The following is a 20,525-nucleotide window of genomic DNA, read 5'->3' as shown; positions in this document are numbered from 1 at the left end:
CACCGTCGTGGCGGCCAGATCCGATGGGAAGCGCTGGAGGTGTCGGTCGCGAAAGGGATTATGTGGCGGCAGCGCGGACACCGAGGAATGGATGGGGGCGACATCGGCGATGGCGAGGCAAGGGCGACGGTGAGCTTCCTGATGTAAAATCCTCTCTGGGTCTTCTCCTTCCTCCCGCCCATCTCCTTCCTCCTGAATTTGGCCGAGGTCGAGCCCGGCGATGAGCAATGCAGCAGCAACAAACCCTAGCATTTTCGTTTTGGGGGAGAAATGAGAAAGGGGCAGGGTGGTGACCAGTGACCCCTTCGCACCCCTTGCACACACGGGTAGCATCAATGTTTCTCAAGCCCGGAGCAGAGGGGGTCTCGACCTCGACATCAGTATCCCGCTCGAACTTGCTATCAATGTCGCTAGCAAGTTCGAGCGGGACACTGATGTCGAGGCCGAGTTCTCCTCTGCTCCAACCTTGTAGAGAGTCCATGCTTGTGTTCTGTCGATGAGGCGAACGCAGGTACGACATAGAGGTCTATCAAACCATCAGGGAATACAATGTGAATTTGTGTAGAATACACATGTAGTTCCTAGTTTATGAAGATATACGTGCTTAGTACTTTTTTTAAAACTTTCTTCCCGTACAACAGTTACATAGGCAATGTCGCAGCAAGGCGAACCAATGTCAGTGACTACTAGTGGGACAACTTCGAGCTGGGCTCCTAGGACCCAAAATAGGATTCCTAAGTAAGTGTACACCATAACAGAGGTGGACGAGCTTGGATTTCCGACGGCTCCTCCGAAAGCTGTCAAAAAATTCCCAGCGATATGCGGAGTCCTAGGGAGGCGGAACTTCACCATTCTAGAGGACCACATCGGTCTGGTCCCACAGGCAGAAAAAGAAGAGGCTTGGAAGCAGTTCAAGGAAAGCTTCGAGTACCCTGCAGAGGCCTAGGCAAGACTCAAGCGGCAGGCTATCCGCAAGATGGGGAACTTGTAGAAAAATTTCAAAACCGCACTGGTCACGGACTACGTCCTCAACCCTGCCCAGTCAGAACCATTTGTTAAATACCCGTTCATCACCCGGGTCGTGTGGGAAGAGTTCCATGCTGCCAAATCAACCCCTAAGTCTTGAGCAAGAAGTGAGGCCTATAGGGAGCTGCAGGCAAAGAACCTTCACCCGCACCGGCTTCGCACTAGAGACTACACGGGGAAACAGGCGGAATGGGATAAGGAGGATGAAGCTACTGCGGAATCTAACACCCCGCAAGTGCTTGGTGATATCCCGGTGCAGTGGGCAAGAAACTGGGCAAGGGCAAGGGTGAAGAAGAATAGTGATGGAACACTTTCGTTCCTAAATCCCTAAGATCAAGCGGTGTACCAGAAAATCGTAAGTTCAACACATAGAATAAGTTTCATTAGGTTATATCGTATTCTTCATCTAATTCATCCTAACTGTACCACAGGTCGAACTGACTGTTGAGAAACAGTCCTCCCAAGAGGTCTCCTCACAAAGTCGCGAGGATGACGTCCTCACGAAAGCGTTGGGAACCGAAGAACACCGTGGACGGACAAGGGGAATTGGATCCAGTGTTCCCTGGAAGCTTGGGTTTCCCCAATACGCGTGGCAGTACAAGAAGCACAAGCTTTCAAAGGCACAGAAATATGCACGCCTTAAGGAACAACTTCGTGCGGAGCTTAGAGAAGAGCTCAGAGAATAGTTCGATGAGAAGTTGTTGCAAGTGAAGGCTCGGGTGGAGACATGCTTAAGGGAAAGCGAGCCCCACGCAGAGGCGTAGCAGCTGCGCATCAACTGAGGCAGCGGGAGAACAACCAGAAGGGCCCACCGCGGTGGACCACATAACGGTAAAACCAAGAAATAAATGCATTTGTTGTCTTAGCACCACAATACGTTCTAACATATTCTAAGGATACGTATCAATGTATCTCAGGAACTCACATCATGCACCCTAGTTGTTAGGGTGACACATGCATTTGCAATTCCTGCCGCAGAGGGTCAAGCGTTCAAGCCAACGCCAGAGACCCGAATGCATGGGGCGCAGCTGCTAGCTGGGCATGGCAAAATTCAAGTGGACTTAGTGAAGCTCGATTGGGTTAGCTTCACTCTCTCGCACCCACCAAATGACGAGATTATGACCCTTGGAGCTGCACGTGGGACCTTTATTCAATGGCCCAAGCATAGCATTCAGATCAACATAACTCCTAGGCTAGCACCAAGTTCTCGTCCACCGCTGCGGCATCCCCCTCCAACTCTTGTATCTGCCCCTCCTGTCGTTGAGGAAGGAGATGAAGATCTGCAATTGCAATACGGTACAGATTTTGGTGCCGACGGTACGGAGGTCGACAGCAGGCCGCACCTCCCCCCTTAACATACCCAAATTCTAGGGTTAAGGAATTCTTGTCAAAAATAGTAGGAAGCTAACTTTTCCATTTTTTGAGAGCCAGAAATTTCCATTTTTAACTTAGGTGTGGTCAACCCAACTTTTACTGAAGTAAAATTTAAGAAAAAATTAAAACCTTTTCATCTTTAACCTATAACATAGATGCAAACACAAGTGTAAGCATGCATACTTGCATAAGACATGTTTTGATTTGAGTCTTTCTTGTGCATTTGGATTTTTGGTTGGCATTGCATATTAGGTTTCATGAGCATAAATAAAAGATAAAATTTCACTAATCAAACCTATAACCACTTGTCGGTGATATGGGCCCGGGGGTACGCACAGTAGAGGGAAGCCGCCTTCCCGTCTGGCCACGTGGCTGAGCGGCCTGGCTTTCCCCCGCCTCCTCGGGGGGGAGGGGGGTGGTCAGGTAGCACTGACGCGGCCGGGGGGCCACGTCACGACCCTCGGGCCTTCAGCGTGCTCCACCCCGAGGGCCTCGCCCGACCACCACGTGGCTGGGAGAGCAGGCAGAGCAGGAGACACTGCTCCGTGCCTTCAATGCACGGTGCCCCAACCGTCCCGCGCCACATTTAATGCGGTGTTGGTGGGCGTGTGGCGCCGCTCGATTGACCCCTGTCAATCGAGCACGACCGGTCGGTGACTGGTCGCGGACGATGGGACGGGTGGCAGTGCCCCCACGTTCCGCTCTGTGTCAGGCGGAGTGGGGGCAGATATGCCCTGTCCCATCAGCATGTTCCTAGGAGCGCCCTCCGCGCATGGTGAGCCTTCAAAGTCTCCATGCGTTTAATGGTGAATAACAGGGATCTCCCCCGTGTCAGGCGGGGGACGGCGTTGGACCCCACCCAAGGACGCATGACCACCTTGCTTCTGGTTGAAGGCACGTACGGCCGTCTGACCCAGGCAAGGTGGGTCCCCCTTTCACGGACGGGTAGGTATAGGCGGCACATGTGGTATCCCCTTGAACTATAAAAGGAGGACCTCGCCCACCGGAAAAAGGGATGACTCTCAGACAACTTGAGCTCATGAGGAAGAACAGCTGGGTTTCCCTTAGAGCTCAAAATCTCTTGTAAAAGTTAACCATAATCCCACACACAGGAGTAGGGTATTACGCTCTCGATAGCGGCCCGAACCTATATAATCCATTGTCTTTCACAGAGGCTAGGTAGCAATCTAGCGGCTAGACTGCAAGCGGAAGCACGCTCTTGATCATCGCGCCATCTCCCCCGGCCAAACTCACAAAGGGGGTCTCACGACCACCCACTAGAGAGGATCTCTCCTCGACACCACTCTTGAGCAAATAATTATAAAGACATGAAAATGATGTTAAATGATTTCACCTTAGGTCAAGAGATTCCAAATATATTTTTTTATAAATAGCTAGATGCATTTATGAGGAGGAAAACCCATATATAAAGATAAGTCTTGCTAATTATCTAAAATAATTTGAGTAAGATAAAATCATGGGAAAATTCATGTAGGCTCTACTTAACACATACAACTCACTCTAATTTTCGTACAATTTAATAACTAAATTTTATACCTCAAATAAATCAGTCAAACCAGTCAAATAGTAGGCTAATTATAATCCTTAATCGGCTAAAACATACCCTCACCAAAATACGCATTAAACTGCATATAAGTGCATGAGTGAAAGGCCATTTATCATGAATAAATATAATTTTTCCAGAATTTATTTCATCTGTTTAGACCTCCTAAAAATTTATAAACTAGTTTACACCAAGCCTATTTTCTCTAATTTTCTGAGAGCAAACTACACATAATTTTTTAGTGCAACCCAAAAAAAATAAAAACTAGGTATATTCACCTACCTCCAGTAAAATCCACATGGATTTATCTACACCATAAATTAATATAAGAACTAACGAAGATGGGAAAAGAAATAATCCTGTAAATAACTGAAAATCGATTTTCAGTCAAGAACCTACCCATCCCTCATGACAATCTCACTGGCTTGTCCTTACACTTGTTAACCTCCCTCAGCCGACAAGAAAACAGAGACAGAGAGAGAGAGCGAAGGGAATCAGAGCCGACCGAGCTCTGGTCGTGCTCGACGCGTGGCCTCGACGTGTCCAACGCGGAGCTCGCCTTCTCCACTCCACTCTTCCAGCCGCGTCGTCCATCTCCACTCCTCACTCCAGAGCCGACCAAACTGAGGGCTCCGTCGCCCTCATCTCCATCGCCGGCCACCGAGAAGACAAAGGTCGCCAACGCCATGGAGCCGCGGTCGTTTCCTCTTCTTTTGCGTTCCTCAATCTACTCTTGATGCCGTCTCCGTTCCATCTAATTTCGTCCCATTCCATGCAGCGGTTAAACAGGAACGCGACCGCGCACTCCGACGCTCTGGAGCGCGCACCGAGTGCCACCGCTGCATCACCATCGTCGCGCCGGCCTCCGTGGACCAAATCCGGCCGAGCCGTCGCGCCATCATCATCACCACGACCTCCTCTTCGAAATCCCTCAAGAATCCCAGCCAATGCCGCAACGTAGAGGGAGATCGGCGTCGCCTACCTTAAGTCCAGCCGCCGGCCATCGTCGTCCATTCCTCGCTCTCGGGTGAGCTTCGGCGCGATTCCTCACTCGTAGAGCATCTATAGGTTCCCTCTAAGCCGTTCCCCCCCTGTCCTTGGCAGCTCGAAGACCGAAGGAACGTCGACGCCGTCGCCATGCCGATTTCCGTTGCTGCCAGGTCGTCTTCTCCACTGTCACCGATGTTCAGACCAATCCAAGCTGCGGGTCTAGCTTCAATGAGTACCCAAGAACCCAGTAGACACACATGCATGCACCCATTCGCATAGAAACGAGCCGGAGCTCGACATGCCTTAGCATGCCGAGAACCACCTTCGCTCGCACCAACGCCGTCGTCAATTACGACCACCGTAGCTAGCAAGATTACCACCATTAGCTTCGCAATGACCTGCTGCATCTTTTTGCTTCTGGTCGCACCGCTGCGTTGTTGGGTTTAGTCCCACATCGGTAATTGATGATGGGGGAGCACGACTTAAAAAGTGGGGGCGATCCTCACCCATCAAACTAGTCTTTTGGTTGTGTAGGCCCAGGACCTAAAGTTGTGGCTCCAATTGGGCTTGTGGTAGAGCAGAACCAATGTGACCTGGGTGGCCCACGGTTGGTGGGCCAGGCTGCACACTCTAACAAATGGTATCAGAGCCCAAGGTTTAGAACCCGGAACAATTTCCATGGGTCACATGGCGGAGAGGCCAGATAACAAGTCTTCGGGGTCATATGGGTTGATGTGACAGGTCCCACATCATTCTAAACAATTTCCATGGGGTCACATTTTCCATGGGTCACATGGCGGAGAGGCCAGATAACAAGTCTTCGGGGTCATATGGGTTGATGTGACAGGTCCCACATCATTCTAAACAATTTCCATGGGGTCACATGGTGGAGAGGCCAGGTAACAAATCTGCCAGATAACAAGTCTTCGGGGTCATATGGGTTGATGTGACAGGTCCCACATCATTCTAAACAATTTCCATGGGTCACATGGTGGAGAGGCCAGGTAACAAATCTTCGGGGTCACATGGGTTGATGTGACGGGTCGACTTAAAAGATACAATTTCCATGGGTCACATGGTGGAGAGGCCAGGTAACAAGTCTTCGGGGTCACATGGGTTGATGTGACGGGTCCCACATCGGTAATTGATGATGGGGGAGCACGACTTAAAAGGTGGGGGCGGTTCTCACCTATCAGACTAGTCTTTTGGGTTGTGTAGGCCAAACGAAACACGGAAGAAAACGCCATAGGAGATCCAAACACGATAACGACACCGAGGCATGATATTTGATAACGGAGTTCAGCCGAGGCCTACATACGCCATAGGAGATCCAAACATGATAACGACACCGAGGCACGATATTTGATAACGGAGTTGCCTACATCTCCGGGGCACTGATTACGGGCGCTCCTCCCCAATCCAGCATATACAGCGTATCAGAGTTACAACGACTCACGGCCGGTCGCTGCCGGCAGCCGCTCCCTCTCGCTATGTTAAGTCGCCATGCGGTTACAACAGGCACACCCCTCTATTTATGAGAGATCTTAGGATAGAGTCCGACTCTTACTCTAGTCCTACACCTAGTACAACTTCAAGTTCTAAACTATAACCGACTACCTACACATATTCGACACAAACTCTAACACGCGTAAATCGCAGTCAATCGCCGCCGGCGAGCTCGGCCAAGCCGCTGCCCTGTATTGCTTCCTGTACAGGAATAAGCCAGGGATCTCTTTCACGAATTCGATAAAGTGTAAGGACTAAAGTGTGAGACATTTCACTCACTGACATGTAGGTAAAGGACTAAAGCGAAAATACAAGAGAAAAATGGGGACTCTTTATAAACTGTGGCATAGACACATGTTGGACTGCGGGTTCTATTCCTCGGAACCATAGGGGCCTTTTTGTATATTAGCAGAGGATGGCATGTGGACCCCATGAACTTAAAATCTGAAAATATAAGGGAAAATCACTAAAGCTTTACATTTTCTGCAGAAAAATGCTCAAACTTGTAAAATCCATATAAAATCAAATGTAGCTCATTTTGAGATGATTCCAGTTGCTATAGATTCACAAAGTTATGAAATTTATTTTAGAAACATAAAAATTGACACACTGTACAAGGTTTGTCTCTAAAATTTATCCAAGATAAATCATACATAAAGCATACCCAAATTATAAAATGCAACCAAAATTCATCTCAACTTATTTTTGAACAAACTTAAGTTCTACAGATTCACCAACATGCACACTCTAGATAGGAGAAATAAAATTATATACTTACTTTAAGCCAAATACGTCTAAAACTAATATCTTCAAAATAATTAGTTTTGTGTAAGGTGAACTTTAGAAGTTTATATAAAATTCATTTTAACTCCTTTTTGAGTAAGTTCAGGTTCTGTAGAATCACCAAAACCTATACTTCCATGTTATACAATAAAATTATATGCATACTGTATAATGAAAGCCTCTAAAAAAATTTATGTAAGGAATAACCAACGTAAGGTAGCCTTTAACTTATACAATTTGTAGAAAATTCATCCTTAGTCCATATAGAGTGAACCAAGTTTCTATGGAGTCAGCAAGGAGTGAAATTTAATTTAGTAAAGTATAATGTGGCACTTTTTGTACAAATTATAGCTCTGAACCTTAATTTGATAAAACAAGTGCTAATCATATAGTGTTGATTAAGCAAAACATAGGTATGTATATATATATAGACGCACTCTAGCTCTAATTAAACCTAACTAAAATTTGTTAGACTAGACAAGCTATAGATTCATCCTCATTCACTAAAACCTAGATGAACATAGCTCGTGTAACAAACTCTAGGTTGATATGTTAAGTCATTAACATAGAATATTCCCTAAGTTACAAAATGTGTAGTAGAGTAATATCAACTCTAAAATTTGTGAACTAAAATTTAATTGATTGACTAAATCATTCATTTTATACATCACTAGCAAGATGGAACAAGTTCTGAACCTAAACCTCCAAAGCCACATACACATAGAAACTATATGCCTAGAACGTGTTATAACTTGTAGAGTACATAGAAAATTCATGATAACTCCAAAAATTGTGAAACCAAAGGGAAGTCAAACATAATAAAATATATCTCTACACTCCAGAGAAGTCAAACATAATAAAAGTCACTTTACAAAAACATTTCACTACGTAACCTAGTAAATATTACCCTATACCGAGTAATTTCTAAAATTAATAACTCCCAAATAAAAAGAGATAAAATAAAAATTCTTTCACCTAAATTCATGTTAGATCAGTACCTACCCACAGTACACAAATCATGCATTTTAGAGCATTTTGGATTTTTGCCTATTTCAGTGTTTAATTGCATAACGTATACTTTATATAGATAATTGCCTAAACAGTGAAGAGGTTACTTAGGTGCTAACATTTCTGAGGAACAGGCAAGTTCTCCTCCCATCCTTTGAACACATTGAATCCTATGGTTTGAGGAATGAAAATATTTGTTTGCAAAATTGCATGCAAACCTAGACTATATCGATATTTAAATTTTTGTTATGGTATATGACCTTTTTTCTGCATTCCCTACCTTGAATAATTGTGATCCTTGCAGTTTGTACCCCTAGAAATGGTTAGAGTATATTCCTTGTGCTCAAATGGGTTTATATATAATGTATATGCAACTACTTGCTTAGCCATGCTTAGAAATATGCAAATGCTCATTCCATCTATAATTAAAATGTGACTTTGATATGTGAACCTTTGCTGGAATAAAATCAATATGATGAGTATTTGCGAACTAAAATGTGTAAAATGTGATTTTAGACTTGGGCGGCAAGTGGTGTGCATATGGTGTTAGTTGCATACCGATAGGGGGAGTGTTTGCCCAAGTCCGTAAGGACCAAACTTGTGTCACCAACTTAAAGTTATTCGTACATCCATATGTGTTAGTATGGGATGGCCTAAGCTGATTTATCTACTTAGCATATCTAGCCTTGCATTCTGGTAGGCCGGTGTGTATGAGTTCGGATAACTCAGAGGAATTTCCTATTTATCCCGACATGGTATTTTAGGTGACTAAGTCTATCCAATACAACAGTATTGTGCCACGTGCTAGGTTCTCGTCGTGTCCGCCACCACAGCGTTAAGTTTAAGGCGTGAGCCCGCCACTTAACTGTTCTAGGTATTATTTCCAGTATGCCTAGGATGGAGGAACACGTATCGTGCTGGTGCAAGGCTAGAAATTAAGTAGTGTAAAGGTTTCGTGCTATTGAATTAACACGTATCGTGAATGCGGGTTTCGATTGCTTCTTCTAGGATGTGAACTTAATGGAGTGAACCCCTAGTCGGTGTGCTTGAGGATTGGGTAGTCAAGCTTCCGTTGTTCTTTAATATGCCTATTTGGCCGGTCGGCCTACTTAACTATTAAATTGATGTAAGTCTCTAAGTCCCTTTCGTCTTAAATGTCTTTGCTATGTACGTCCATGCTTAAGATGAAAGTGTGAATCTAGTGCACATCCTGAGAATTTAGATTCACATGAGTATGAGTTAAAAATATTTGAGATGTTGTAGATCTTTAGCCATTTGTCAGTCTCCTAAATGTGTAATACATCTGGTCGCCGCCTTCGAGTGGTTTGACGGGCACATCTCATACTGAAGTTGGCTGGCAGGCTAAAAGTCAAGCAATGTCTCCAATATTCTTCTCTCAAGGCATCGCATCGGATATTTCAAGAGAGCCTACGTTTTAGAGGCGCCATTCTCGGCACCGGCGAGAGAAGTCCTCGACGCCATTGCTAACCGGTGAGCTCCATTTCCATTCTCTAATCCAGTCTCACTACCCTCTCTAACGCCACCAAGAACGCCTCATTTGGTGCAGCCAATCTCCGGGAACGCGACCACGTCAACTCGGAACGCCGTCGCGTTCTGGACACCGCCGCTTCGCCTTTGCTCGTCGCCCGGCTTCCACAGTCCACCATTGGTCAAGCCATCTCGCCATCATCTTCACCAGCACCCATTGACCAAGAATCCCGAAGGAATAGGCACGTGGTGAACCATGGTGGGAGATCTCCATCTTCTTCCCCAACTCCGGCCGCCCACGCCATTCCTCTCTTCTTCCTTCTCTGGTGAGCTTCGGCGCAAGCTTTTTCGCCTAAATCTGTCTTGTGCCATCTCAAATCGATGCATGCCTTCTCTTTGAATAGATCAAGACCGGAGGTGTACCGCCAACGACAACCGTAGCCGCTGCGCCGCTGCCAGACCAGCTCTCCATCGCCAAGACCGTGCTGAGCCGTGTTCGCTGCTTGGTGAGCTTTCTGGTAGTCCCTAGGACCTTCAGCAAACACATGCACAAACAGATCGAGTCTCTATCATGGCATGCATGTGCAAGCTGTGCTTTGCCGCCGCTTCTAACATCCTAACTGCCGCTATAGACCACCAAAACTTGCAAAAAAGCTACCTATAGGTTCGTACGGTTGTCCTCTACACCTTTTGTTTTGGGAGCTTGAACTGAATCGCCGCTGTTCACCGCCGGCGATGTCGGGAAGCTCGCGGGAGAGCTGCTCCTCTGCTCTGTCAAGAGCAAGGGCATGGCTTAGTGAAATTTAAAAATCTCCAGGGGTAAACAGACGCTTTACATGTGGGACCATTTACTCATTTGGTAATAACTTAAAACTTAAGCACCTTTTTGAATAAAATCCTGGAGCACGTGCTTAGAGGCTGCGGGACCTATTTCTTGAGAACCCAGGGACTTATGCGCAAAAATATAGTCACTGACCGGTGGACCCGAGAGAGATAATGATTTGAGAAAAATAGAGAAAATGCAAAACTAGTTTCTTATCAACTGAAAAATGGTAAAATTTTAGAAATTTGTAGAAAATTCATTCTAACTCTGAAATTTACAAACTAAATTTTTTTGGAATCATATTTTTATGCTCTGCATCATAAAAATGTTCGACTAAACAAAATCATGAAGATTTATGTCTCAAAAATCCGAAATGCATGTAGGTCTATATTTAATATGAAGACACTTTAAAAATTTGAAACTTTTAAATGAAAACTGTTAAAATGAAAATTATTTCACTAAAAATCAATGTAACACATAACACAATTAATCTATGAAAAACATTCATTTTAGAGCATGTTGGATTTTTATGTATGTTTATAATTTTGATTTTGCATATGTATGTTTAGACGATTCGCAGTCGAATCACGAGGAGACCCACTTCGTAGCTGAGCAAGGAGGGGAAGAGCAAGGCAAGCTACCTCCCCTCTTTGATCACATTGAACCTATGATTTGGAGGTTATTTGAAAAGGATTGCAAAATGTGCATGTTGATTATACACTAGTTCACTAAAACTTTGTAAAAATTTATTAGATCAACTCCTTAACTTGCATTACCACCTAAACTCCACAAAAGACCTTAGCCATTATTCCTAGCCTTAGGAACAATTCATTTTGTCACATTAATTATGATGTTTGCGGTCACAAGTCTATGAAAATGCTTAGCCAGGGCTCAACTATGTATATAAAATGATCTACTTTATGGTCTGGATAGAAATAATAAAATGTGATATTTGTTAAATAAAATGTTAGAAAATGTGGATTTTAGGTTTGGGCCTTATGTGGTACACATATGGTGATTAGTTGTGTGCGGATAGGGGGACTTCACTCAATGTCAGTTCGCTTCGTATAGTTCATTTCGTATATAGTACAACCACATGTGCTAGTATGGGATAGCCCAAGCTTAGTAAATTATTTATGGTTTAGCCTTATATTCTGGTAGGCCGGTGTGTATGAGTTCGAATAATTCAGAGGAGCTTCCTATTTACCCTGATGTGGTAGTTTAGGTGACTAAGCATGTCCAATACAACGGTATTATGCCACGTGGTGGGTTCCCGTCGTGTCCGCCACCACGGCGTTAAGTTTAAGGCGTGGGCCCGCCACTTAACGGTTCTAGGTCATATATCGAATATGGCTTAGGATGGAGAAACACGTATCGTACTGGTGTAAGGCTAAATCATGAATTTTGGAAGGGCTTTGTTGTGAGTAATAAATCGGATACTTATGTATCGCATGCCATGCTTTGCATAATTATTATATCGCATCATGTGGGTAAAGTGTACGTACTCTGCAGAGTTAAAACTAATCGATTAGCCGTGCTTGCGGTTATGAGCGGCGTGTGAATATGTCATGAGTATAGACTTGTGTTCTATTCTTCCATAAGCTGAATTTAAACTTCAAAATGTGGTGTGATTTGTGGATTATGTCCTTGCTGCCATGGAAGGCAATAAGGAGCTATGTTATATGTGATTAACATCTACTTTGATGCCCATTTGCTAAGTGTATGCTTGCTGAAATTTAATTAAAAAGAAATCTGAATTTGAAAATGGTCTTTGCAAACAAAATATGCTTTATGCTGAAAATATCCAATGTAAGCTTTATTTTGAATATGCCATGCATGTAGTGTATTAGCCTTGCTTGGTGCTTGCTGGTACAATTTATTTGTACTGACTCTTGCTTGAATTGTTGTTTTGTTGTATGCTTAGAATTGGTTGCAGGTGAGATCACTCCTGAGGAGGATGATTTCGCATGAATTGTTGTTTTGTTGTATGCTTAGAATTGGTTGTAGGTGAGATCACTCCTGAGGAGGAGGATTTCGCAGGGGATGTTTCGTTCTTCTAGGATGGTTCTTACTAGGGTCTACCCTAGTCGGTTGTATGAAAGATCTTTTGGGTAGATTATGCTTCCGCGAACCTAGCTATTTGGCTGGTCGGCCATATGTATCTAAGTACTATGTTGTATGATTCTAACTAACACTTAGAATTTAGAACTCCTTATGTTAGAGATATCATGTGCTTGGATGAAAGTGTTTAGAGTGTTCTTTTTGTTAGGAGCATATTAAACATGAGTATGAGTTAAAGATATTTGAGATCATGTAGATCTTTAGCTATTTTGTGTCAAGTATCCTGAATGTGGAACACATCTGGTCGCTGCCATCGAGTGGCTTGACAGGCACATCTGGGCTGAAGTTGACTGGCAGGCTAAAGGCCCAGCAAGGTCTCATGTATCTTTCTCTCGGAGCGTTGAATGTCTTATTATGTTTGATGGAAGAATTGAGTTATTCTATTCATCCTTCAAATATAATAAGAGGTTTGGAGTGCTTCCGACAGTATTGGTATCAGAGCAAGACCGACGCAGGAACCCTTCTAAGATTGAATGGTAGCAAGGCTTCAAAAGAAAATATTTTGAGGATAATATCCTCACTAAGAATATTTTTGCAAAATCTAATATATTATTACTTCTTAGCCCTCTTTGGATAAATTTCTTTCCTTTGAATCTTGTTTTGATTTTAAAAACCACATCTTATTCTATAGGATTGGATGATGCATAAATAAAAAAGTAATAACTCATAGAAAAGACTAGGAAATGAATGAAACAAATTCTATTCAAGTTAGTACTTGAAATATTTTAAAACTTTTCAGTAAATAAATGGCTAATTACTCCTTTCCAAAGTTAAATTCAAAATTTTAATTTTTCATTGATGGCCTAGAAAATGGTAGTATGGGGCAGGATGGAATTGATTTGTTTTTAACCACAGATTGCTTGTCATATAAAGGCCACCAGATTTTTGTGAAGCCTCTACGTTAAGCTCTTAGCATGTCCTAATTTTAGTGCGGATTTTTCATGCTTGCATCATATTTTAAAAATTGCAAAAACCCTATGCTGCGCAGATTCTAGAGCATGTAGCAGTCACTCTTCATATTTTTGCATAGACCAGTGTCTAGTAGCTAAAATTTTTCCGATTTACCAATAGCTACCAAACTTAATTAAGAAACCCTCACATTTTTCCTAGAATTTTTGCATGCCTGGAGAATGGGTTAAAAATTCGAACAGCACAGATCAACCTGTAGTTTCAGAACTGCATCATCTAGTTTAGAAATTTATTACAGATAAATATATGTGTCTAAAAATTGTAAACCTTATACCATAATGTGGGGTATAACCAGGGCATCCTTAGGCATGTATTTAACCAAGAAATTTATGCATTCACATGTTGAATTAAGGTTAACCTATTGCATAATAGTATGTTGGACAGAACATGATAAAATAACCATAACACCATTTCCGAGTTCCTAATGAGTTTCAATTGAAATTCTAATTGGTCTATACTTCCAACGCTTGTAGATGTCTACTGTGTGGCAACCACTAGGCTATTCCGGAGATTATGAGGAAGGATCATTGCCTCACATCTTGTGGCTCATGCTGCAACATCTTGGCCATAACCACCCACCGGAGTATCATTTCTTTTCTCTTGAACAGAGTTCATCTCTCCGAGCTTATATGGCTGAGCTGTGTATACAAGGATTTTGGACCCATGAATCACCCATTTACTTTCAAGCTTATGGTTGGGATGCACCCTCAGCAATGCATGAGGCCGCATTTCAAGCGATTGTGTATTATCGACATCACAGGCCAGGGATGGATGTGTTCTTTCACTATTTTCCAACTCGCACAAATCAAGCAACTACCAATTACTATCCAGGTCTTGAGGGAAACATGAGAGAGATTGAAATTCCACAGCTTTTCTTAGCTGGCCTAGTTCGTGCTATGGATAGATATCTCGCGAATACTATAGCTGAGTTGTGTAGATTGCAAGCCAGAGTCGTTATGCTTGATAGAAAAATAGAACAACTTGGGCATCAAGGGCACTTTGATAATGCCATTATTTATGGGAATCATGAACTTCAACCTCTTACTGAGACTTTGCCTCCTCCAATGGGCGTTTATCAAAACATAAACACTAGAGCCCGCATAAGAGTTGGTTTCCACTGCAATCGTCCAACCATGCCAGACCCTGCACTTGTTGGAGATCCAGTGTTGCTGGGACCATTCTACGTGTTTGAGCGGAATGGGAGACAATACCATTTGACCATGGCCACTCCGTCAACCACGGTGCCTCAACCTCCTATCGGATTCTCCCAAGTTCCATAGAATGATGTACTAAAGGAAAAATGTATGGGGCGTAACTTACATTTCTTTTTCCAAAAGATGAATGAGATGACACCCTATTATGTAATCCTTCTAATGGTCAAAATTTGTAACACCGAGGCATGAACTTGGTTTCTTATGACCATTATCCAATTCTATGTATCTATGATCACTTAGATCCTTTGGAACTAATGTACTGGAATGAGACTTATACTCCTTTTGGAATAAATTGCTTGTTGTCCAGAAATTTGTTTTATACAAATATGACACGAATGACTTGTAAATTCAGCTATAAGAAATCATTCCTATGTTCTATATATTTAGGGTGATTGTCACGCCCATAAATTTAGCCCAAATTTCCAGACTATTTTGTGTATTAAATCCCTGTCCAGGACCAGCCGGGGTACACAAAACGACAAGTAAATATACAGATCCAAACGTAAATAAAGCGTAAAATACTTACAGAAGAGGCACTTAGTCCTCACACCGAAACGAAAGCAGCAGCAGCTGAAAAAGGCAATCCTAGCGGGGCTTCAGCTCCACTCCACAGGCAAAAACTCAACTGGGGTCTGAGCCTTGGTCCTCTAACTTTGTCTTTAGCTCAGAAGCACTACACTTCTTAAAAGGGGGAAAATAATAGCAAGGCTGAGTACAACCACCGTACTCAGCAAGCCACACCAATGATGCAGACGTGCAAGGGGATACAAGGACGGTTGGTGGCTATTTGCATAAAGGCGGTTGTAAAACACTTTATTTAGCAAACAGTAAAACAGTTGAGTAATTAAGGTAATATTAAATCTCCACTGGTCAACGCTACACCACGTTGAACAGGCCCAACAAACCCACCTGAACTACAGTGCATTGGGTCGATTTATTAAGTGTGAGACTAATCACGGTGATTCTGGTCGATCGCCCATAACCACGGGCACGGCTATTCGAATAGTTTTACTCTGGCCAAAGGTGCACAACTGTACCCACAAGACACAATCCACTGGCATGTCACCGTGCCCGGCCAGACACGTCACCATGTCGAGTGATTGTGACAAGACCCTTCATATAACCCGCTCTGACCAAGCACACCACACCTCAGGCTTCACCCCCGCCCCCAGCAGGTAGCGGACAGTCCCCTCTCGTGGCTAGGTGAATCCGGAAGCGACAGAGGCCGTCGCAGGGCCCGCCCTGCTCCATCACGCCCACCCTTGCCTGGATGCGTCAACCAGAGAAAAGCTACACTTCAAGGCAGGCAGTTACCCATTCCCGCTTGTGGCAAGCGTTGTATGTCTTCTAGTGCATCCCGCGAACCGGTCCTTAATTGCCATGGGTGCGACCAGCAAAACCATGCACCCACAACCCGCTATTCAGTCGTATTTTAGTTGGATAATTATGACCATGAAACATGGCCAGATGTCTCGAGCACGTAGCTCATCATAATACTAACATGTCTAATACTGCAATTATCCCATCTACTGAGCTAGTGGTAATTAAGCATCGCTAAGCATATAGTTCTAGCTAGGTCATCAAAGTAACATAAGCTAGTCGATTTATCACCCAAGGTTGACAAAGGACACATATCAAATAACATGGTACAAGCAAGCAGATAGGTAAACCCTATACCCATGTAATTAGTAAAACGATGCATATTTATTTGCAAACAATAAAACATTTATAAATTTGGATCAACATGCTCAAGGGGGATGTGTGACTTGCCTTGCTTCTTCACTTTTATCTTCTGAACTCTTTTCCTCGAGACCGTAGACTTCCGAAACGACGGATTCTATACGCTGGCACACAAAACAAGGAAAAACTCTAATAAACACTAAGGGAACAGTACATAAAAAGTAAAAAAAACATGTAGAGCTCAATTTTAGATGAATTTTGCAAGTTGAACGGCTCAATTCGGAGTTCATATGAATTAGATTTGAATTTTAGAAGTTTTGAGCCATTTAAATGAATTTCTAGAATTAAATACAATTTATAACACAATTAATGATTAATTTCTCAGAGGAATAGGGACGCGCTGACGTCATCAAGGGGAGGCCGGCGCCGACACGCGGGCCCCGCACGTCAGCGGCACAAAGGGGCGGCGCACGGTGGACCAAGTCCGCACATGGCCTCGGGTGCGCGTCCACCACGTGGACGGCCCAAATCGGCCCGAGCCGATCGAGCGGCCGAGGGGAGCGGCGGCCAGGGGCACGGGTGCGGCACAAAGCCGGCCCGGCAGAGCCAAGGCACGGCGGCGACGGCCAGCAACAGCGTGGGGAAAGGCGGCGCACGCGAGCGGCGGCGGCGGCTCACGCGAGGGAGCGGCGCGACCAGGGGGTCGAGCGGCACGGGCGAGCGGGACGGCGGCAAGCTAGCCGGCCGAGCACACGACAGCGCCGCGGCGACGCGCCGGGCCCAAAGGCCACCGGCGGCGAGCGGCGGCTGCGCAAGGCGGCGACGCACGCACGGAAGTGATGGCGCACGGCGCTAGGAGGGAGAGGAGGAGCTCACCGAGGACACGGCGACGAGGGGCGGGGAAAGACGGGGAAGCTCGGCGTTGACGCTCCTCGGGACGAAGGCGGAATGGCGGCCCGGCGGCGTTCCGCGAGCGGGAACCGGCGGACGGCGGCCGGAAGGACCTGGGGAGGACAAGGGAAAGGTTAGGAATGGGATAGGGGCTCCCAGCGGCGGGAATCGCCAGCCGGAGGTGAGAAAGAGCGGCGGATGCTCACCGGCGCGAGGGGAACCGTGTTCCAGCAGGATTCTGGTTGTGAAAAGCGGCGGCCGAGGTGCTCCTCGGTGCTGCGAAGCGAGCGGCGGCGACGGCACGACTTGAGGTGGCTAGGAGCGGCGGGAGGCGGCGGCTGGAGCACGCCGATGAGTGGTGGGGAGAGGGAGCGCCGTGGGGAGGTGGTTTCGGCGACACAATGGGGAAGCGGAGGGGATGCCGGGGTATGGCACGACGCGGCGAAGCCGCTGATGGCGGTCGCGCGGAGCGGCGGCGGCAGGAGCAGCGGTGGCGGCCGGCTGGAGGATCACCGGCGAGAGGTGCAGCGGTGGCGGCGTGGTTTTCGTGCACAGGAGGGCTCGGGAGAGAGGGGAAAATGGAGAGGGAGGTGCGGGGAATGTTTTTATAGGGGAGGGGAGGTCGGACCGAGCCCGGGAGAGGCGGAGTCGGGGCGGCAACCGCCGGCGGCGTGGGCGGCATCGTGGGGTGTGGGTGGCGGTTTTGGAAGGGAGAGGTGGGGGATGAGGAGGACGTGGGGCGGCGGGGTCCCACGGCCGGCGGACTCGTGCGCGGGGTGGAGAAGGAGGGCGGAAACGGCAGCGTCGTGGGGAGGCTCAGGCGGCCATGGCGGCGGTTGGAGCCGGAGGAAGGGGCCGGCCCCACCTGTCAGCGAAGGGAGAGAGGAAGGGACGCAAAAAAGACTTTTTGCGAGGGAGGATAGGAGGGAGGCCGAGGGAGGGGAAAGGGAGGCCGGCCTAGCCGGGAAAGAGGAGGGAGGGAGTTGGGCCGAGCCCAAAAAGGGAGGAAAGGGATTTAATTTGGTTTTTCTTTTTATTTAAATGAGTTTAATGAACTTTGTGACTTTAAAATTACTTCTTGAGCTCCGAAACTTCACGGGAAAATTTCAGAGAATATTTAGGACCCAAAGAATATTATAAAATATTTTCGGCCAATGATTTTTTTAAGGGAAAATTTTAATTCTCCCATTATTTCACTTGATTAAGTTACTTTAACTTTTATTGAATTTCTAGAAAATGCATTATTAATTGATTTTTAATCCCGACCGAAAATCGGGGCGTTACAGTGATGTATATGTCAAGTCTTTGCACAAACAGCTCATGTACTTGTGTACCTTGAGTGCAGAATGGAAAATACTCGCTCCGGTGATCACTCTGTAGACCGTGCCTGGGGTAGTCGACGTACCGCCACCACTGAGCAGCATGACGATGAACCGTCCCTCGCTCAACTCTTAGCCAATCAGAACCGGCTCTTCGAAATAATGGTGGCGAACTCTGAGAACATGGGGGCTGCTATGGCATAGCAGGCTAACCAAGCTCCTTCCAAGTTGGCAGATGTTCAGCGAACTCATCCGCCACATTTCTCCTCTGCAGCTGATCCACTCGCAGCAGATGATTGGCTTCGTGATATTAAAATCAAGCTAAATCTTTGCCAGTGTGATCCTGTAGAGAAGGCTACATTCGCTGCATACTACCTGCAAGGAGCATCAGCTGCTTGGTGGGAGACATACAAGACTCTCATTCCTCCTGATGAGCCTAACAATTGGACTGTTTTCTGGGAAGGATTCATATCTGCTCACATCCCTCCTGGTCTCATGGAGATCAAAAAGAAAGAGTTTCTTAACTTGAAGCAAGGAAACATGACCTTCATGGAGTTCATGGAACGCTTCAACTATCTGGGTAGATATGTCGCTGCTGACATGAACACTGAAGCAAAGAAGGTTGAGCTATGCAGAGATCGTCTTGCACCTGAACTCAACCATGCTATTACTGCTCATGAAATCACTAGCATGAAGTCACTGGTTGAAAAAGCCCTTCGTGTCGAATCAAGTGAGAAGGAAGTCGTTGAAGATCGTAAGCGCAAGTGGGCTGCAAAGAAATTTGCAAGTGGCAGCAGCTCCACTCGGCCTCGTCTTGCTCCATCTCCTGTGGTTCGTCCCATGGCGCCTCAGCCACCACGGCAGATGTATGTGCCTCCACGTCCACAAACTCAGATAGTCCGTCAAGTTCCTCGCACAGTTCAAGCTGCGGGAGATGCATCTCGTAATGATAATGTCGCATGTTATAATTGCGGCAAGAAGGGGCATTATTCTCCTAACTGTCCTTACCCGAAGACTGGAAAATCTGGACCGCATACACAGGGAGCACCACAAAGGAGAAATGTGGCGGATGAGTTCGCTGAACATCTGCCAACTTGGAAGGTGCTTGGTTAGCCTGCTGTGCCATAGCAGCCCCCATGTTCTCAGACTTTGCCACCATTCTTTCAAAGAGCCGGTTCTGATTGGCTAAGAGTTGCACAAGGGACGGTTCATCGTCATGCTGCTCAGTGGTGGCAGTACGTCGACTACCCCCGGCACGGTCTGCAGAGTGAGCTCCAGAGCGAGTATTTGTCATCCTGCACTCAAGGTACACAAGTATATGAGCTGTTTGTGCAAAGACTTGACATATACATCACCCTAAATATGTAGAACACAGGAATGATTTCTTATAGCTGAATTTACAAGTCTTCCATTTCATATTTGCATAAAACAAATTTCTGGACAGCAAGCAATTCATTCCAAAAGGAGCATAAGTCTCATTCCAGTACATCAGTTTCAAAGGATCTAAGTGATCATAGATACATAGAATTGGATAATGGTCATAAGAAACCAAGTTCATGCCTCGGTGTTACAAATTTTTTACCATTAGAAGGATTACATAATAGGGTGTCGTCTCATGCATCTTTTGGAAAAAGAAATGAAAGTTACACCCCATACATTTTTCCTTTAGTACACCATTCTATGGAACTTGGGAGAATTCGATAGGAGATTGAGGCACCGTGGTTGACGGAGTGGCCATGGTCAAATGGTATTGTCTCCCATTCCGCTCA

The 20,525-nt window shown here is 45.6% G+C and overlaps 1 protein-coding gene and 1 non-coding gene across 3 annotated transcripts; both read left to right on the top strand.

The window, feature by feature from the left end:
- The first annotated feature begins 4,413 nt into the window (after positions 1-4,413).
- On the top strand, positions 4,414-15,158 carry LOC107280068 (uncharacterized). Of its 2 annotated transcripts, none has more exons than XR_010739094.1 (6): positions 4,414-4,991; positions 5,069-5,124; positions 9,613-9,742; positions 9,819-10,065; positions 10,144-10,245; positions 11,132-13,141. It is a non-coding gene; the product is annotated as an uncharacterized protein (transcript). The 2 variants fall into 2 exon arrangements; XR_003240745.2 differs by lacking the exon at positions 11,132-13,141 and adding an exon at positions 14,126-15,158 and having other exon boundaries at positions 4,415-4,991.
- A 2,630-nt stretch (positions 15,159-17,788) lies between these two features.
- LOC136355254 (uncharacterized) lies at positions 17,789-19,869 on the top strand. The gene is made up of 2 exons (XM_066307639.1): positions 17,789-17,959; positions 19,093-19,869. Exons 1-2 carry the CDS (start codon positions 17,789-17,791, stop codon positions 19,867-19,869), a joined length of 948 nt encoding a protein of 315 aa, XP_066163736.1.
- The last annotated feature ends 656 nt before the right edge of the window (positions 19,870-20,525 follow it).

The sequence above is a fragment of the Oryza sativa genome, chromosome 2 (assembly GCF_034140825.1).
Source record: "Oryza sativa Japonica Group chromosome 2, ASM3414082v1".
NCBI lineage: Eukaryota > Viridiplantae > Streptophyta > Magnoliopsida > Poales > Poaceae > Oryza > Oryza sativa.
Note: the sequence above shows the minus strand (reverse complement) of the source record. Positions and strands in the feature narration are given on the sequence as shown.

Excerpts from the sequence above, each read along its gene's own strand:
- LOC136355254 (XM_066307639.1), top strand. The coding sequence starts at position 17,789 with ATGAGTGGTGGGGAGAGGGAGCGCCGTGGGGAGGTGGTTTCGGCGACA. Across the intron at positions 17,960-19,092 it reads TGGAGGATCACCGGCGAGAG|TGTGATCCTGTAGAGAAGGC; the intron begins GTGCAGCGGTGG and ends AATCTTTGCCAG.